The 18,496-nt window shown below is 45.2% G+C and overlaps 1 protein-coding gene across 5 annotated transcripts in view; it reads right to left on the bottom strand.

The window, feature by feature from the left end:
* Positions 1–368: 368 nt before the first annotated feature.
* LOC106657239 (ankyrin repeat and sterile alpha motif domain-containing protein 1B) overlaps positions 369–18,496 on the bottom strand; it is a 45,824-nt gene continuing 27,696 nt past the window's right edge. For all 5 annotated transcript variants that reach the window (XM_023462898.1, XM_023462896.1, XM_023462899.1 and 2 more), the window contains 7 exons: positions 4,613–5,032; positions 4,407–4,531; positions 3,727–4,176; positions 1,720–2,085; positions 1,488–1,646; positions 1,272–1,409; positions 369–1,191 (listed from right to left, as the gene is read on the bottom strand). In XM_023462898.1, coding sequence (XP_023318666.1) covers positions 592–1,191; positions 1,272–1,409; positions 1,488–1,646; positions 1,720–2,085; positions 3,727–4,176; positions 4,407–4,531; positions 4,613–5,032 — 2,258 coding nt within the window. In that variant the 3' untranslated portion in view covers positions 369–591. The remainder of the gene's footprint in view (positions 1,192–1,271; positions 1,410–1,487; positions 1,647–1,719; positions 2,086–3,726; positions 4,177–4,406; positions 4,532–4,612; positions 5,033–18,496) is intronic.

An 18,496-nucleotide genomic window follows, 5' to 3' on the forward strand; every position in this document is an offset into this window, starting at 1 on the left:
AGAATTACTTATTTCATATTACATAACTACAGTTGCATCAGTCATAAGAAGAGAAAGCCCTTAGATTTATATTATTATGTAGCAATCAAAAATCAAATCTAAAATTCTGACCTAAAGGAAAAAGCATCCTTTTTTAATTCCATTAATAATCTATATCGAATGTATTTATTATAAATGACGTTCATCACATTTTTGCTATTCATAAAAAATACCACAAGAAAAAAAAATTCTTAAATGAAAAAATTAAAGCAAAATAATAGAAAATATCTTTATTTCATTTATATAATAACTATTATATAATAGAATAAACATAAGAATTTTAAACGATAAAAATAAATATGTTTTCGTTAAAAAATATAATTCACGAGTCTTGTCACAGCTTTGTGCCATCACGTATTAACGCGTAAGTTTTAACATTTTGTCCGTCCAGGACTTGTCATCACAACACGGTAGCTCCGTTTATAATTTATATTTACAACATTTACGGTCAAATATATAACACGAGAGCTTGAAAAATGAGCGTGGAAATGAGGCAAAATTAAAGCACTAGAAATCATGTTGATTATATGCGCGGAGAATATTCTTGTTGGATTAGAGCTCTTCGGTCAGTGCGATGGGTGCTCTCGAGCCAGCCTTCATGTCTTTAACTCCTATGCTAATGTCATCGACGGGAACCGCAGAGGAGATTTTATTTTGATTTCCATTGAGTTTGATCTCGTTCACAGAGTGAGAGCGTCCGTGAGTCGCCAGTAGCTTGACCGAGTTCGAAATCGCACTGGGCCGGGAGTTGGCATTTACACCGGAGTGAGAGTTGTTGGGGTTCTTGACTGCTGAAGTTTTGTGATGAGGACTTGCGTGACGATAATTATTCGGTGGATGAGGTGGAGGGTCCATATTGGAGTTGACGATAAATGGATTGGAGATGGTCTTGGATCGACTTTTTGGCCTAGGATTAGTGCTGGTGTGGTAGTGATTTTTATTCGATTCGTTGATGTGGTTGTCGTACGTAGGTTTTCCTTCCCTCGAAGGCGAGTTCATGACTTTGCTAGGACTTGACATGGCCAAGGTTGCTAATTGGTTAGCCGATTGTGAACGTACTGCTTGTTGAGTGCCAAATTTATCCTTTAATGCAATTTGGTAGGCTACTTCGAATGCCTGACCCAGAGTTAAAATTATTTCGGTTGCTTGGTCCTAAAAGAGTAAGTTTCGGATTAGCACAAAAAAGTCAAGCTAATATGAATTATTGAGGAAAGTATTTTAAAAATAACTACCATTGTTGGCACACAGAAAACGTGACAGAAATGTGTTTGACTGGCGTGGTCTTTGGTTATGTAAGCGAAATGAGTGAGGTCGTCGGCGTCTTGACAAGCGCAATGAATGTTTCGAATTTCGTGTTCACAAATGGGTTCCTAAAAAAATTCAGACAGTTTTATTAACAGTTTATTTCATATTCAAATTGAATCAAATTTAAAGCTTTTATTAATTACATCGGTCAACGTGTTCAGGAAACGAACGCCTCGAAATGATATCGACAACGTAATATCTGGTGTGCAGCGTGGATCCCTTCCGACTTTTTTCAATTTTTGTATAGACTTCAGGCTCGATTCCGTTCCTCTCAATTCTTTTACTATCGTCGAGCCCAAATACTGCAATTAAATTTTGTTTTTTATTTTTCTGAAAAATTTTACACCATAGTAATTATATTTTTTTCAATATTACGTTAGCAACGTAGATGACGTTCCCAGTGACTAGATCCTTTGGTTGGTGTCTCCATTGAGTTTTGAGAGTCGAGGGTACGCCAAATAACAATTCCGACGGTCCTCTTATCTCGAGATTCTCGGTCGGTTGTGCAGTGCCATTTTGCGTATTGACATTAGGCTTCTGCGGTGGAGGCGGCGCCGGCCTGTTTTTACGAGCTTTCAGAGTACCCGTGGTATTTGCATTCGTGCCGATAACTTGAGCCGAACTCGAAGTCGGTGTCGACGCTGCGCTTGTACGAGACGCAGCAGGCAGTCCGTTGCTATTTTGTGGATGTTCCGGCATTTTTTCTCGAATCTCGCTTTTCAGCTGCTGAATATTTGATTTCTGTAAAAATAATTTTTTATAAAGTACTAAAATTATACCGCTCGATAAGAAATCGAAAAGGATTAGTCGTTGTTTCAATTATGATGAGTCATTTTTTTTCCAGTATATAATAAGCTAAACGCATGCACGTACACGTGCAGCAGTAGCTGTTTTTAAATTAAAAAAAATTCCAACGAAAGGCTCGACTTTTCCAGAGTCAGTTGGCATTCGAAAGTGTACTTGTGAAGGGTAGAGACGACGAGTTTCGACTCTACACATGCACGATGGATAACACAATTCATCGGGAACAAACGACTAGACATGTCTAATTGAATGAGGGCGTAAAAACAACTCTTAATTAAGCATCAAAGAGCGAGAGAAGCGAGAAAGGAAAAAAAAGAAAAACGTGGTAAAAAGGTAGAAGAAAAAAAAAGACACGAGCTGGTATACATATATAGCCGCTCTGCTAGAGCTAGGAAACTACGAGCGCCAGCAGCAGCAGCAGTGCACGATTCGCAGGTGGATCGTTCGATAAAGCGAACACGGAAAGAGACGACGACGACGACGAGAACGGGCGGAGGCGAGCCGACGGAGTGTACCATCACGCGCAATTATCGCGAGTTGCGCGCGCTTACAAAAAGAAGCGAAAACTTACTAAGCCAATTACGGGGTGTAGACGCGCGCGAGCGAACGAAACGTACGGAGCAGCACGACGACGAAGAGCAGCTCGTGGCAAAGAATGCAGAGTGAGAAAGAGAGACACACTGGGCGCAGGTGAAGCGTAAGGATGACTGCCACCGTCGCCGCCGCCACCACCTCATGCCGCAGCAGCAGCAGGTGGAGAAAATGAAAAAGAGGAAAAAAAGTTGGCCCCGAACAAAAGTGAGCGTGCACGAACGGGCCGACTGAAAGGCTCGAATGTCGAGCACCGCTGCCGCTGATATACTTGCTCTTTTTTTGCCTATACCCTACATATAGATGGATAACGCGTCGATGATGCTACGTCGCGGCCGCCAATTAGACGCGATGTTATTTGTATATATCCGTATGTATCGAAGCTGTCTGCGATCGGGCCGCGAGCGAGACGCGACAAGTTGTAGGCTGCAGCAGCACACCCACACACATTCATATACACCTGCAGTCTCCGAGCGCGTTATACTATGCTCTGTATATATAGGTAAGCGCGAGAACACGACGAGCAGCTGTCAAGTGTGTATGTACGAGAGAGAAAGCTAGGCTGCGCATTCGTTTCTCGCAATTCATGTGCACGTTATACGTCTCTATTCAAGCTCCGTGGCTATATAGGTTTGCACCCTTCAGACATATCGATGATGCTGCTGCACGACGTGTAAAATAATTCATTGTTGTTCGATGCTGCTGCTGCTGCCTATTCACTCGACACGATACGCTCTAATGAAGTGACGCGCCCCGGTTTGATACACCCTTTTGATGAGGCTTGCTTGCTTGCGCGTACGTATGTATGTGCGTATGGATTTCGGGCAAGCGATTGTTTGTGCGTGATACCGACGATATTAGTACCGGTCATCGAAGCTATTGATCCGAGACCGAATGAAGTTATTCTGTACAATAAGTAACGCGACATATTTTGAAACGAGCACCGAGAAAATTCGATTCATATAATGTGTGGATGATTATACGTACCAATGCGTTCAGGTCCTTGTTGAGATCGTTCAAGCTGGGCCCGTTGCCGTTGTTGCGCGCGTTGTTGTGGGCCGAAGAAGAAGTAGAACGCGTCTGTGCGCCGCTGCTGCCATTGCTACCGCCGCTACTGTTGCTAGTAGTCCCGCCGTTGACCGAAGCCAGGATGCGTTTGCGATGGGCGATCTTCTGGATTTCTAGCACGGCCGCGAGCTCCACCTCCCAGACTCGGCGCACCTTGTCCATGTCCGTGTAGAGGTGTCGCCTGAAGAGCTCTGCGTAGCTCTCCAAGTGTATCGATTTCAGCCAGTCGTCCACGGTCTGCGCGACGTTTGAGCCTGTGCGCGCCTCCACGCGATTGTTCAGCTGCGCCGCCGCTTCCATGATCGCCGCGCGATCGTTCTCGCTGTTGATGCCCATCTCGTCGAGGTCCGATTCTTCGATGACGCCGTTCTGTAGAAAGAAAGAAAGTTCATTGAATGGCGTGGATCTATATTTGTCAGCGTATAATATAATATATAAGTCGACGCGCGCTGAATTTTGGTTAAAAATGGCTCGAAGTGGCGGATACGATGCCGCGCGCACGAGCCTCGACTAAAGATAGATCGTTGTACGCGATATGACGAATCAATTTCGTATCGTACTATACTCAAGTGCTTGAAAGCATCTCTCATGATACTCACGATGAATTCCAAATCGTCAAAGCCGTAGTTTATGAAGGCCGATTCGTAGTCTGCCAAGTTTAATTTCGACAACCATTGGCCCACCAACGTCATTACGCAGGGACTGTCTGTGTCGGAGTTGAAGCCTGTTTGAAGAAATAAAAAATGTATCATTGTATTTACGAGATAACAAACTTGAGTGTTTTTACTCGATGCACTCGACTTACTGAGCCTACTTTGAAACTCTCGCTCGAGTTCGGTAACGAAAACGGATTCTCGAACGAGACTAGTGCCGAAGGTCGCCATGATCTCGGATATCTTGGCCCACTCCTCCTGCTCGTCGAAGGGACTCATGAGGGCGAGGGACTTGTCGTCTTGCGACTGCTGCTGATGGTCCCGGTCGGACGCGTCGCCGTTACCGCCACTGCCACCGTTGGTGGTGGCCGCCTCGTCGCGTTTGTTACGATGATGATGATGGTGGTTATTCATCGCGTCGTGATCTCGCTGATGATCGTTGTTGCCGGCCAGGATGTCGGCCCCGGTGCCCATGACCCCGCAGCCGCCTTCCCCGGCCGGCGAGTAGACGTTGCGTAATCGACGCAGCGTGCGTGGACGCTCCGCCGTCGAGATCGAGCCTTTCAGGAGGCCTGAAATTATACAAACAAAAAGATACGTGCTTGAACGATCGTTTCTCATATATAACAGCCCGTGATCTTATCACTCCGATGATGGGCATAAATAGTTTGAAAATGGCACAAAGATAGGAAAACCATTCGTAGTTGCATAAAATTCATATACACACGCACAGATATCGTGCGCGCGTCAAAGTACAGTTGCATACACACGTGTATAACGAATGTACACGTATGGGCAGTTCACGGCCGTTCTCGCACTCGAGTATCGCATGCAGTACGGGGGGGGGGGGGCAACGNGGGGGGGGGGGGGGGCAACGCAGCGCACAAGTATGGATATGCGAGCGCAAATATAAATGTGTGTGTATTCGTACGTACATAGTTGAAACAAGGTGCATATATACCGCAGTGAGCTCGAATACTGTCGGCAAACTCAAACGAACTCCGCTGCACATACATATCCTACACATACTGCAGATATGCGGCGAATATGTAAGGTATACATACGTACATATCATACCGAGTTCGACGGGCTAAAGCGCAGGTCTTGCCGAGGAGTCCCTCAAGGATCCGTTCTCAGTCCCCTGTTATACGCAATCTACGTCGCATCTGTGACTGAGGGCTTGCCCGACTGCGTGCATGTCTCGCAATTCGCCGACGATCTGGCTATCTTCACCGTCTCAGGCGACTCGGACAGCTGTATCACCACTCTGGAACACTCAATCTCGACCCTCGACCGGAACTTGGGTGGGCTCGGTCTCAGGATCGCCCCCTCCAAAACAAACTTCATTCATTTCAATAGGAAAAAAATCGCTCCAGGAAACAGACAGATCAACGTTGGCGGCTTGGCCGTCAAATCTAGCAACAACATCAGATTTCTGGGCGTCATACTCGATTATGAGCTCTCCTTCAAAGCACAAACCAACAACGTTCACGCAAAGTGCAGCTCATCACTCAACATCATCAAATTTTTGCGTGGAACTTGGTGGGGGTCGCACCCCGATACTCTGATGATCCTGTACAAATGCTTTATTCGATCAATTATCGATTACGCACTGTTCGTGTATTTACCAACCACCTCACATCTCCTGCAGAAGCTAGAAAAAATCCAATTTGCAGCCATCAGACTAGCCCTCGGATATCGTCAAAGCACGCCCACGAACATCCTCCTCGCGGAGTCGAAACTGCCTTCGATACAAGAGCGCGCGAGGCTCATGGGGCGAGTGTACACGGCTAAAATTTTGAGCAACTCAGGCTCCGAGATATTCACCTCCATCACCCAATTCACAAATTTTCTACGCCACCACAACTCAAACAGAATTTTCTCTCAGTGCATACTCTCTTTCACGAACTCAGACCACACCTTATACTCTGGCAACAACTTCAATCTATACAACCACAGCTTTCACTCTCTTTATTACACGATCCCCACCAATTTCGCAATAGGACAAAGCGCAAAAAATAGCCCAAACCCAAATCTCATCATCGAGGAATTCATCAACAATAATCATCTCACCCCCATTTTCACCGACGGCAGCAAGATTCCAGGGGCGCCTGGCGTGGGATGTGCTTTCTACTGCCCAGAGGACGACCATCACTCCTCCAGAACCCTGAGCCCCCTCGCGTCGATCTTCTCCGCCGAGTGCCACGCAATTAACGACGCACTAGACTACATCACCCACCTGGCGGACGACAGGAAATATATCATCATGAGCGACTCTCTCAGCGCTCTCATTAGTCTACAAGCTTCGAACATCAGCGTCAAAACCAACCACGTCATCCTGGATATAAAAGAGAGGTTTACCGCTCTACCCCATGGATCGGTGAGTCTCGCCTGGATACCCTCTCACATCGGCATCGAGGGCAACGAGGCGGTGGACGCTCTGGCCAGAGCTGCCACTGTTTCTCCACCAGCAGCCTCGCCCCCTGTAAACTTCACAGATCTCGCAGAGTCGTTCAGGCGCGACTGCTTCTCCAACACGATCGCCAAGTGCGAGGCCGACGGTCTGCACAAGGGCAAAATCTACTTCGACCTCTTCCACCGCCACGACAAGTCGACTCCATGGTTCACAGGCAAGAATCTACCACGTTCGATGATTGTAACCATAAACCGAATACGCAGTAACCACCACAGCCTGGCCGAGTCCCTGCACAGAAAGAACATCATTTCCGACCCAGGATGTGCTTGCGGCTCGGGGGAGGAGAGCCTGAACCACGTCCTCTGGAACTGCGGGAGGTTCGAACGTCAGAGACGCGCCTTGTGGACGGAGCTGGCGCGACTCGGCCTCTCTGCTCCGTTGAACGCCGAAAGCATAGTAGCCAGGCCAAACTTGTCCGCGTGCTTGGCACTCCATCGCTTCCTCCAAAACTGCAACCTTCAAGTTTGACCAGCGACTGCAACTTCAGACCTAGCCCGGCGAACCCATCGACTCTCACCCCCACCCCATTTTCACTCGTACCACACCAATGTTATTTTAATCTCACTCTTTGCCAACCTCCAAACTCAATATGTACTCCTCAATTATTATTCTCCGTTTCTGTCTTTTCACTTTTTACTGTAATAGCACACTCAATCTCAATGTAAAATTCCACTATTTGTATATTTTCTGTCTTTTAAAAATAAAGTAAGTGCGCATACCCCTCGCTGGGTCCATGCACTATAATATAAAAAAAAAAAAAAAACATACGTACATATATAAATGCGGCGAAAGCTGCTGTATGGACGCTCGCGCCGCAACGAGAGGTTCGGGCGCGCGCGGGGGTATGTTCGACGTTGTGCACTTACGCAAATGCGTATGTATGTATAATGTACGTATGTGTGTACAGAGAACAGTTGTTGGAGTTACCTCGCGCGCGCGCGCACACAGATACGTATACTTCGTGATCATATGGATGTACGTCGGTGCATACGAAGCGCATCCTAGAAGAGTATAGGATTCACGTTGCATATTCAGGGAGGGCCGAGCCGCGTACATATACATCGTTATGCTCGCTGCGCGTATATCCGTGTGCAGCGGTCAGTCGCCGAATTGCTTCTGCGTGGCATATAACATATAGAGCTTGTAACTCGTACGAATTGCCTTTCGATGTATACCTATGCGCGAGTCCATCGATTTTCCTGCAAATTCCTATATGCGTTCTCCCTGTCTCTCGTCCGTCTTCTTGTTTAAACAGTGTCTTCATTTCGTAGGCGACTGCACCACCGCGTGCGGCACGCATTGTATCGAAAACTGTTTCTCTCTCTCTCTCTCACTCTCTCTACATGTAGCTTCGGTTCCAGTCCTCTCCTCTTGTCTGACGAAATAAAAAAAAAGGAGGAAAAAACAATCGGCCGCGCCGACATCGCAGGTTTTTTATCCCATCCAATATTTGCAGTTTGCCAAAAATCAAGAGGTAAAAATATACTACGTTATAGCTATGGAGAGCGAGGTACCGTATATGAGTGTGGGACGACGTGACGGCGGGTCGCTGCTTTTTAACAAATCGATGCGATAGTCAGTACTATATATCGGCCCGGTATGTCGTATAAGGTATTACTAACAAGCGGCGCGCGGCGCATCCACCCGCTCGTCGACGTCGACGACGACAATCGTTATTCGCAGCTCTACTCGGCATTATAAATCCGTATGAAAAATGACGCGGTTTCTAGCTCTGCTGTGCACAAATCGGATATATTATGGCATTTCGGCATGGATGGACTACTTTTTCCCGACGACGACGACTTGCCCCATGACGATTGGGATTCGTACATTATGGTGCCCTAACACGCGTGCGCCCGCGCGATCGTTATAGAATTTCGTCGAGCGTGAATCCCGACGCAATATAGAGGCAGCAGACTCATACTTGGCGAATTTGACTACATTTACTAGATCGGTACGCGGAATCCAATGATCCTAAATATGTTTCGATGAAGTAGCTACAAGAGCGTGGAGCGAGTTTCGCGACGATCTTTATTTTTTCAAATTACCATCCCGCGACAGCATGATTCCAATTTCGATCTGCTCGGCGGCAGCTTCCGCGACTCGAGTTCGTTAGTCTCGTCATGATAGGCATTACGTACAAGACGAGGCACCACACGCACCCTCGACGAGTCAACTTTAAGCGCGGATGATTTCTACGTAGCACAATTTTTAGCATCTCATTCTCGGTCTCTGCATCGGTATATATAAGAATGATGAAACGCGGGGGAAGCGTAGCAAAAATCTGAGCGTAGGAGGAGTGCAGAATCTTGGTGTCTCGCGCGAGGTGCCTCCTGTGCACTACACTCGACTTGGGCGGACGTGCGAGCGTCGTCGTCGTCGCTCGGGATTATATTACCGTGTATTATTGTGCCGAGCTGTTGCGGCACGCGCGACCTCCAAAGGACAATTTGCTCGTAATTTTCGACTCGGTGCTCGCTCGGCGCGCGCGTATACCTGGTGTGGCGTTATACACCTACGCGCGAGCGCGACAAGCCCTGCGACTCGACGAACACGAGAATATGCGAGAGAGAATATTATAAAGAAAAGAAAAGTGTGTGCCTGCTGCTGGTGCTGCGTTTACGCTACGGTGCACATTCTTTCTGAACTGAAATTCGCAAACGAGGTCTTGCATATCCCCTTATTTATGTCTTTGTATACGTGAAGGATCTGTTTATTATGTCGCGCGTGGTATATAATATGTATATGTGCCTTACGTACGGTCGCCTTGAAGTCGCATTATTTCGCGCGCGGAGAGGAAGGATGGATGCTGCGGCGCGACGCTCGTGCCGTTGTTGAATTGCGTGCGTGGAAAAAATAAAAAATAAAATCTGCCGTCTCGATGATAATTTAATATAGAGGCCGGTCCTCCACTTGGAGCCACAATGTCCCAGAGCGCTGACCTAAGACAATGTGCTGCCCCCGCACATTATGCAAAAACATTCGTAAACGTGATACGTGACTTTTTTTTACCTTAAAATCCCTTGAGCTCGTGAATTTTAATAAGAATTTTCAAGAATTAATCTTTTTTTCTCTCTTTCTGTCTACGAGTTTCAAGATGTCATAATAATATATGATATGATAAAACTATTGGGATCAAGTGAAAATATAATTGCCGCGATGCTCGTGATCTGAAAGAGCGAAAAGTTGCAAGCGCGCAGTCAGTTTCTCAGAAATGATCATGAACTATATAACGGCTACTTGGCAAGCGCGATAGGCTCGTGAAATATACTAAATAGGGTACAAGCTTTCAAATTAAGAATCGTGAGTCCCTGCACTCCTAGCCTAAGCTGAAAAGGGAGCCTCTCCCTCCCTCTCTCTCTCTCTCTCTCGTTTTCTCTCGCTCTCATTACTTTGCAAGCGCAAACGTATGTAATTTTAATTGAAGAGAGAGAGAGAGAGAGAGAGAGAGAGAGAGAGAGAGAAGAGAGAGCAGGCAGGAAAAAGCTGCGAATGGTACACGTCTCTCTTTGCTCTATAGCGTGTATATGCCGGTGTGTGTTGTGTGCTGTATGAGCCCGTGCGTGTTTGTATACAAGCTCCCCTTTTGCCGTTGCCTCGCTGTATATATAAGTTTTCTCCGTCTCACTTTTGATGCGCGACGTCGACGTAGGCTGCTATGTAGCTCGCTTTACTTAGGTAGTTATATTCAAGTCATACGCGTAAATTATATGAATGCACCTCTTCACCGTGGGTGCGTGTGCCGAGCGCTAACTCAAGAGCTCACAAACTTTATAATACTATCATCTTGTGCCTATCATTCGGTTTTCAAAAGTGTATAAAACTAATTTTTGTGTAGACATCTTGATTATACGCACTATCAAATATGTATTTCATTGATAACAATTCCATTTATTCGTTTCATCTACTCTGGTAGAAATTGTAAAGATTAGTAATGGCCAGATTACTAAAATATGAGTATTTAAGATTTTTTTAAATACAGTATCATTAATTGTTTTTTGGCGATATTTCTGTTTCAATTATCTTACAAGTATTGAGTACTCTTTATATCATCTAACAATGACAATTTAATTGTTTCAAAGCATAGCATATGTAGACCAGTTTCCAACCACTTTGAATATGGTATTACTTTAAGCCTCTACCAATAGATGGCGAGTACCTTTATCTGTTAATCTGCAAGTGGTAAAGTAAAAGTAGTAGAATAAGTCAAAGACCAATTTTGAAAGCCCAATTGGCCTTTTTTTTTGAGCTTCTAATTAGCATGGTACTATTTTGTCCAAGAAACTGTTTCGTTGACCAGAAACTAGCTATGAATTGTTAGAGCATTTTGCCAGGGCAACAATAATTATTAAATCACTTCATCAATTTCTAATAATTACGAAGTAAACTTTAGGAAAATCACTAGAATTCGAAGCAAGATAATTCGATCATTAAAAGCTTTTCTCGCACGTTGTAAAAGTCGCAATTGTAACGGAAGTGCGAAATGAGGAATAGGAAACGGGCGAGAGCATTAACTCTCGTTTCCTCTAATTTTCTCGGACAGTCGCAACGCACGTACGATAGTAAATACGTATGATCGTGGTAAAGGTTTTTTCAACAACACGACCGCAGCGGGTACGCGCGAGCTTGCTGTGTTTTTTTGGAATTCGCAATGCCGGCTATGTGTATGTGTCTGTGTGAGCGAAAGAAAGAAAGTGTGAACGAGCATCGAGCGTGGGTTAGATTTCTGTATACGTTCGTGTCAGTAGAGGCGTGCAAATATAGTTGCAACGAGCCGAAATTGCAATGGTCTCTGCCCTAGAAATAGACGTGCTTTGCTCGTTGCTGCTGCTACTGCTGCTGCCGCACGGCTTCGAATATATCTCAAAATAGAGGAAATGCAAACACTATAGGCAGAGAGAGAGAGAGAGAGAGAGAGCGAACACAAGCATGGTGCACGCCGCTTTACGACTCTTGCCGTTTTACCTACCTTACGAACGTGATTTCAAATCGGACATTACATGTATACCAGCGTGTATGTATATGAGCGCGCGCGCGTGTATGTGTGTTATACGCTCGTTTTGGCTCACCGATCGCGTCATGCGCACACCGGCTAATTAATATTGGCCCTGATCGTGTCCTTCCGGATAAGCTTGGAATTTCCAACTATTATAGTCTATTTAGCTGTATAGCCTCGCGCACTTTGTGCAGTTTTATGCAATTTAAAGCCACCACTGCTGCCGCGTTGATATTGTATAGCCGTTCGGGCCGTATAATGCGTATAATTGTCCGCGCGCGCGCGCACGATCTTTATGAGCGAGGATCGCGAGATATAGCCGAAAGACCGAAGCTCCGGCTGCAGCATGGGAAAAGCCTTGATCTACGCAACGTATCTCTCTCTCTCGCTCTCTCTCTCTACAGCTCGCTCGCTGTCGCTGTCGCTGTCGTTGCCGCAACGATGCAGTTAATTAGCGCATAAATTCAACACGTGCGAGCGTCGCGCTAATAATCTGCTAGATATACGTATATATACCCTGCAGTCGCGCAGACCCGCGAGAGAGTGAATCACCTCGAAAAAGTTAATTGTTACATTACCCGTGATGTTCGTCGCTTCCAGGAACGCGCGGCGCGCGACAATATGTGTGCCTGTTTGTCTCTACTCTGTACCCCCTGCTCGTTGCAACAAGTGATGGAAAATGCGCGTGCAGAATGAAGCGATGTCGCCTGTGAGCAGTAGCGCACAGTGCAGTAATGATACACGTAGGCGCGAATTGCTGCTGCTGTTTGTTCGCAATTTTTCGCGCGAACGAACGATTCCCAAGCGGCTAAATAGCTCCGAGTCGAATTCCGATGTGTGTAAGAATTATAAAGCTCGAGCGAGTACAGAGATGTGGCCGAGACACGAATAAAAGTAGCAAACACGTTGTACGCGTGGTCAGGTATCGTAATATATCCTATTTACTCGAATAACGTCATATGTACGTAATATATTATATTTGCCTAGCACCACGTTCAACCAATCGATGAAAAATCTCCAGTTGTCATAATTAATTGCTAGTGAATTGCCGCGAGCTATAGCCATTAATGAAAAGGCGTCACAAAATCCTTAGCGAGTGACGAATCAATTTAAAGTTTAAATGCAGTTTCAAGTTATCAGTCTAGAAAAATATGACTATTTAAGATTTTTGTAATTGCACTACCATTCATTGACTTGTTATTACCGATTTTTCTATTATAATGATGTTACAACCGTTAAGCGAGATTTACATGTCCTAAATGAACTTGGACCAGTTTTCAATCACTGTAAATACAATAATATCATTAAAGTCTCTACCACTAGATGGCGAGTAGCTTTATGCCTGTAAATCTGCAAGTGGTCAGCAGCGCTATGGCAATGTATACCAACTATGATGCCAATAAAAACTTACCAAGCAAACATCTGCAAGTGGTAAAGTCAAAATAATAGTATAATAGTAGTCAACTCGAATCCATTTTTTGTAATACGCCTATAATTTCTAGCATATCAGTTCTTTTATGTGCCTAAAACTTTTGTTGGTCAAAGCCTAGCGATGAAATTTTCTGAAATCCCAACTGGAAAATTAAAAAAAAAATCCTCAAAGTTATTTTTATAGAAAAAGCGGTAGTTATCTTTTGAAATTAAACGATTGAAAACTGAAAAACCTTACAGGTAAAAAGATAAATGTAATTAGTGTTTTTCATCTAGTTTTTATCATCAGTGCCATCATATAAATATTGCCTCGATAATTATTACGATGTTTACAGATGAGAATAAAAATTATGTCACGATTGTACATGCGTTTTACGTAACTCGATATTTATCCAGTTGAGACTTGTATTGCAAAATGAGCTGTAAAACGGATCTTTTAAAAGCTAATGATATTTTTGTAAAAGCTTATTTTTCGATAATTCGTTTTTTAATACAACCTTGTTTTATGATTATTTACAGTATTACCGGGACCTTAACATGTACAATATGTTAGCATTGGGATACGTCAGCGTTGATAAGAAAACAATACACATTTTCTCTCATACATGACGTATTCTGTGCTTAGGTATTTTATCGGTAAAACGCGACGATGATCGATTCGAATTAACTCGGTTCGAGCCTGAATTATTCAAGAGAAAACGAGATTTCTGCAGAGTCGCACAGGTATATAATTTTTGTCGCGCGCAGCGCATTAACCGACAATCCGTCGGTTTTTCTTTTTTGCTCCATGGGAGTCCCGCGATCCCGATCGGTGTTTAACATCTCCCGAGCTCTAACCGGCGAGCGCGCGTAATGTCGAAACACGTATACATCACGAGTCACGGTGTATATAAAATGTGCACTTTCGACATCACAAAGAGACGTATCGGCATGTGACACATAGTAGTAGTGTACGCGAGAGGCGTGCGTTTGAAAATTACGTTCAAGAAAAACTCGCTCGAATTTTTCTTCTCTCGTTTTTTTTACAATTACTCCAGATCGATAAATAAACATGTAACGTCGTTTGCGTCAACGATCGTTCACAGTCTCGGGTACCGGTTCTCTATTATACTCGGCGATGAAACGAATAATGCAGGCGTCAGTTTCCAACATTATTGCTGGTCGCGCTCGGTATATAACTTCATTTTTAAACGTGCAGGCCCCGTGTGTGCGTGTGTGTGTGTGTGTGTGTTTATCCATCAAGTTTGACACGCACATCTATATGTATAGTCGCAATGATCACCTGCGTTTACCTCGAGGCGCACTGAATTGACAATGGACAGTTCCACAGATGATAATCAGCTATGCGCACCCGCATTTATTAGCAAACAGAAAATAAAAAAAAAAATACATATCTGCGACAGCGATCGTTTTCCGTTTCTTTCCTTTACTCCGGTGTACCCGGACGGATGTGCGCGTTTCCTATCGCCTGGCGCCCGAATGCGCGACTCATTGTACGTAGAGTGCAGAGAGTAGAGTTCGTTTATGTACGTACGTATACGTAATATGATTACAATGCCATTGCATAGAATGAACGTAAACAAATTGAAAAAAATTCTTATCGAACTTATTCATTACTGGTTGAAAAGCATTTTATGCAAAATTAACCTTAATCACGTATTACTTACTTTCAATTTTGAACCTCTTCATTTGCCAATTTACGATGATCGATTTTTCCCAAATTAAAGACATAGTGTAATTAATTGACGATATGTACTGTACCGTAAAACGATAATCGCAAAAGGAAATGTATTTTATGAACAGTAAATCACGATCGAAAAAAATTACGTTCGGCATTCGCGATTGACCACGCGCGACGGCCCACGCGCGACTGTTCGGATCGGAAGTTTATTCGCGCCGACCCGTTAGGTACCCCGATACCGAGCGTTTTCTTTTTTACCTTTCACACGGACAGCATACATTGCAGCAGTCTCGCGTATACATCAACGCATACACATCAGTGAATGTTTGAAATTACTTGACTCGCAACTGCGATGTACACGCAGAGAGTGACACATTGCAAAATTCAAAACAAACAATATATATTCCAAAATTCTGCGTGCAGTATACGGGACGCATGGTTAACTCCTTGGAATGTTTGTCGATGCACACAGGCGCGCGCGTGCGCTCATTGTTTTGCGAAAAATAAACGATTTCGTTAGTCACGCACGTACGTATAAGCAGACGCGGTGGTGATGCAGTGCGCTGCGGGTAGCATATTTTTTTTTCCTTTTCTCTCTCTCTTTCTCTTTCTTTTATGAATCAATTGGTCTCGTCTTACTTATGCGCGAGTTAAGTACGTGTGCAGTGCGCTTAGCGATTTATCATGAATCGACGAGTTTACGAAGAACGAAAAGTACGAGCGATAGCGGTGGCGGCGGCAGCAGAGCTGCGATTACACGTTTCATTGCATTTCCGAGAAGACGAAAATTCGAAGGCGGATAATCGCCACTTTGTTGCAGAATGCGTTTGGTCGATAGTTAGCACGCCTACGTGCTCTTTTATTCCGTATGAGCTGCACAACGAGAATCGCACGGCAGCAGCGAGGCGCGCATCAATTATAAAGCGATCGTTTTCCTCTCTCAGCTCGCGCGCGATCGAGCTATCTCTCTCTCTCAGAGCTGCGCGAGCTCTCGCATTATACACGCAGAGATTCGGGCCTCGATTCGGATAATTCATTGCGCGCCTTGGCGAGATTCGCTCAAACGTATTAAATCTCCTCTCGACCGCGGCACACGTTGCGAGAAACGCACCGGCGTGCATGTACCTACGTATACGCGCGATCTCTCGCGTTAAGGCACCGAATTTCGTGTTAGACGATCCATAATAAAGACTCGGAGTCTGATTTGAGAGAGCCCATATAGTGGCAGCAGTGCCAGCAGCAGCAGCAGAGAGGCAGCTTGCGCTTCGTTGCAGCGAGTAATTAGGCCCACCGAACAATGCGCTCATTTGTTCGCTCATCCAGCGGGCGGCATTGAATCCGCAGCACAGCTCTCTGCTCACCGACAGATCTCTCTCTCTCTTGCTGCTCGAATGGTGTGCTGCAGCGGCAGCAACATCAGCAGCAAAAAGGCAAAATAGCAAGCACGATGACTCGTTCGTTTTTTGCATACGGCTCTACTGCTGCTGCTGCTACGTTCTCTGCCTGCACACACGTACTTCTTTCTCTCTTTACGTGGCCATGCCTGCGCTCGACCCTATACGATACGCACGCCCTTGCGGTTTTATATCCGTGCGCGCGCGCGGATGAAAATGAGCTGCCGAGGATGGAATTATGCGTGCGCGCATAACATTATAATAATATCGAGGCGCGCGATCGGGCCGAACTTGGTGCTGCTGGTGCCTATGTAATATACTTTCATGCCTCGTTCTCGAGGCACATGGGCGTAATATTATTATACTTGCACAGCGCAAAGTCAGTCGGTTTGCGTTTTATACGTATAAACGTGCAGCTCGCGCGAATAATTTATAAGCGAAGGCACGTACTATACGTGCTTTTTGTGTATGCCAAGTGAAACTCTCTTTGGTGGTACTTGAAAAAAATCATAAAGAGCATCGGCAGCAACGGCAGCAGTAATTCTTGGCTCATTTTTATAAATAGAATAGATCGGCGTGAACGGCACGCATGGAAGTAGGTATAATAATGTAATACGTAGCGTCTGTTGTGCACGCTTATACACTTATGTTATAGAAAGCAACAATTCATTTTTTTTTACATTGCCGGTGAAATCGCGCTCGCCTGGCAGCAGCAGTTAAAGAAATTTCTTGTACAATGGGCACATTGAGCATTTTTTATATAAGTCGCACATTTGATGTTTCTTAAATATATAAAAACACTGCCGCTGCTGCTCCTTCGCATTGGCGTGAAGAACATCACATGGGCTATTTATGAGAGCATTTCGCTTTAAACTTGATACAATGTATGTCGCACGGACAGGGGAATAAAGAATAGGCCGAGAATCGGAGAATGTAAGAAAAATCGGACTATGGTCGGTATTATGCGCGTTCGGGATCAAACCTTAGGTATTTGAAAAATCTCACAACGCTCGTGTATTCGCAGCTACATTATAAATATAAACAAGTACATAAAGTATAAGAAAGAGAAAGAGCTACAGAGCGAGAGAGAGGGGGCAGGGAAGGGGTAGAGTGCGCGTTTGCGGGACAACACTTGTCGCGGCTGCGGCAACAGGTGTCACGCGCACTAATCGAGGAAAAAAAAAACACCGCTCGAGAGTACAACTTACCAGCATAATATTATTATATACAAAGTCTCGCGTCGTTATATTGCCGAGGCTCTGCCGACGCGAATTTCAAAATCTAGCAGTCAAATTCAGTCAGGTGCAGTGGTACACAGCAGCCTTAAACGTTAGCGGCCTTAAAGCGCACGCCAAACTCCAATGGGCATAGAAAAGCCCAATGCAACCAAGCAGCGGCACCAAGCTATACAGCAACAGCGGCTCGACGCTCTGGCACAAAGCACAACACAGTACACACACACACAGATATAAGCGCACTCGCACAAACACACACGCACTGCAGCCACGAGACAGAGCAGAACTCTTTTTTGCGGATAATTTATTCACAGCACATACAGTGGCAGACAATTTTTAAGCTCAAGTAAACAATGCACTTGTTTGCGTGCCCGAGAGATAGAGAGGCGTGTTATTTGCTTTGGCAGCTTTATAATGCGGCGCTCCGTGTATAGATATATGTATAATATAATGCTATATTGCACGCGCCAACGCTCGAAGAAGTCGACTAATTCGAGAGTCGCGCGAGCGAGCGCGCCGCGTTCTGTGCAGCCGGTGTTCACTTAACACAACCTTACTCCGGAGAACCTGGAGGGGGCAGCCAGACACAACTGACTTGGCATATCTTATAAATGCCAGGCATCGACTGAGCTGTGTACGTGTGCGAGTACATGTCTGTGTGTGTGTATGTGTGTGCGTGAGAGAGAGGGACAGAGAAAAATATATATAGAGAGAGAAGTGGAGTCGAGAAGCGAGAGCTGGCGAAGGTGCAGCAGCATATATAGCCAATCTATATACATGCCTAAAGGTGAAGATCGCTACACACACGAGGAGAAGGACCACA

The sequence above is a fragment of the Trichogramma pretiosum genome, unplaced genomic scaffold (assembly GCF_000599845.2).
Source record: "Trichogramma pretiosum strain Unisexual culture from Peru unplaced genomic scaffold, Tpre_2.0 scaffold1, whole genome shotgun sequence".
NCBI classification, from domain to species: domain Eukaryota; kingdom Metazoa; phylum Arthropoda; class Insecta; order Hymenoptera; family Trichogrammatidae; genus Trichogramma; species Trichogramma pretiosum.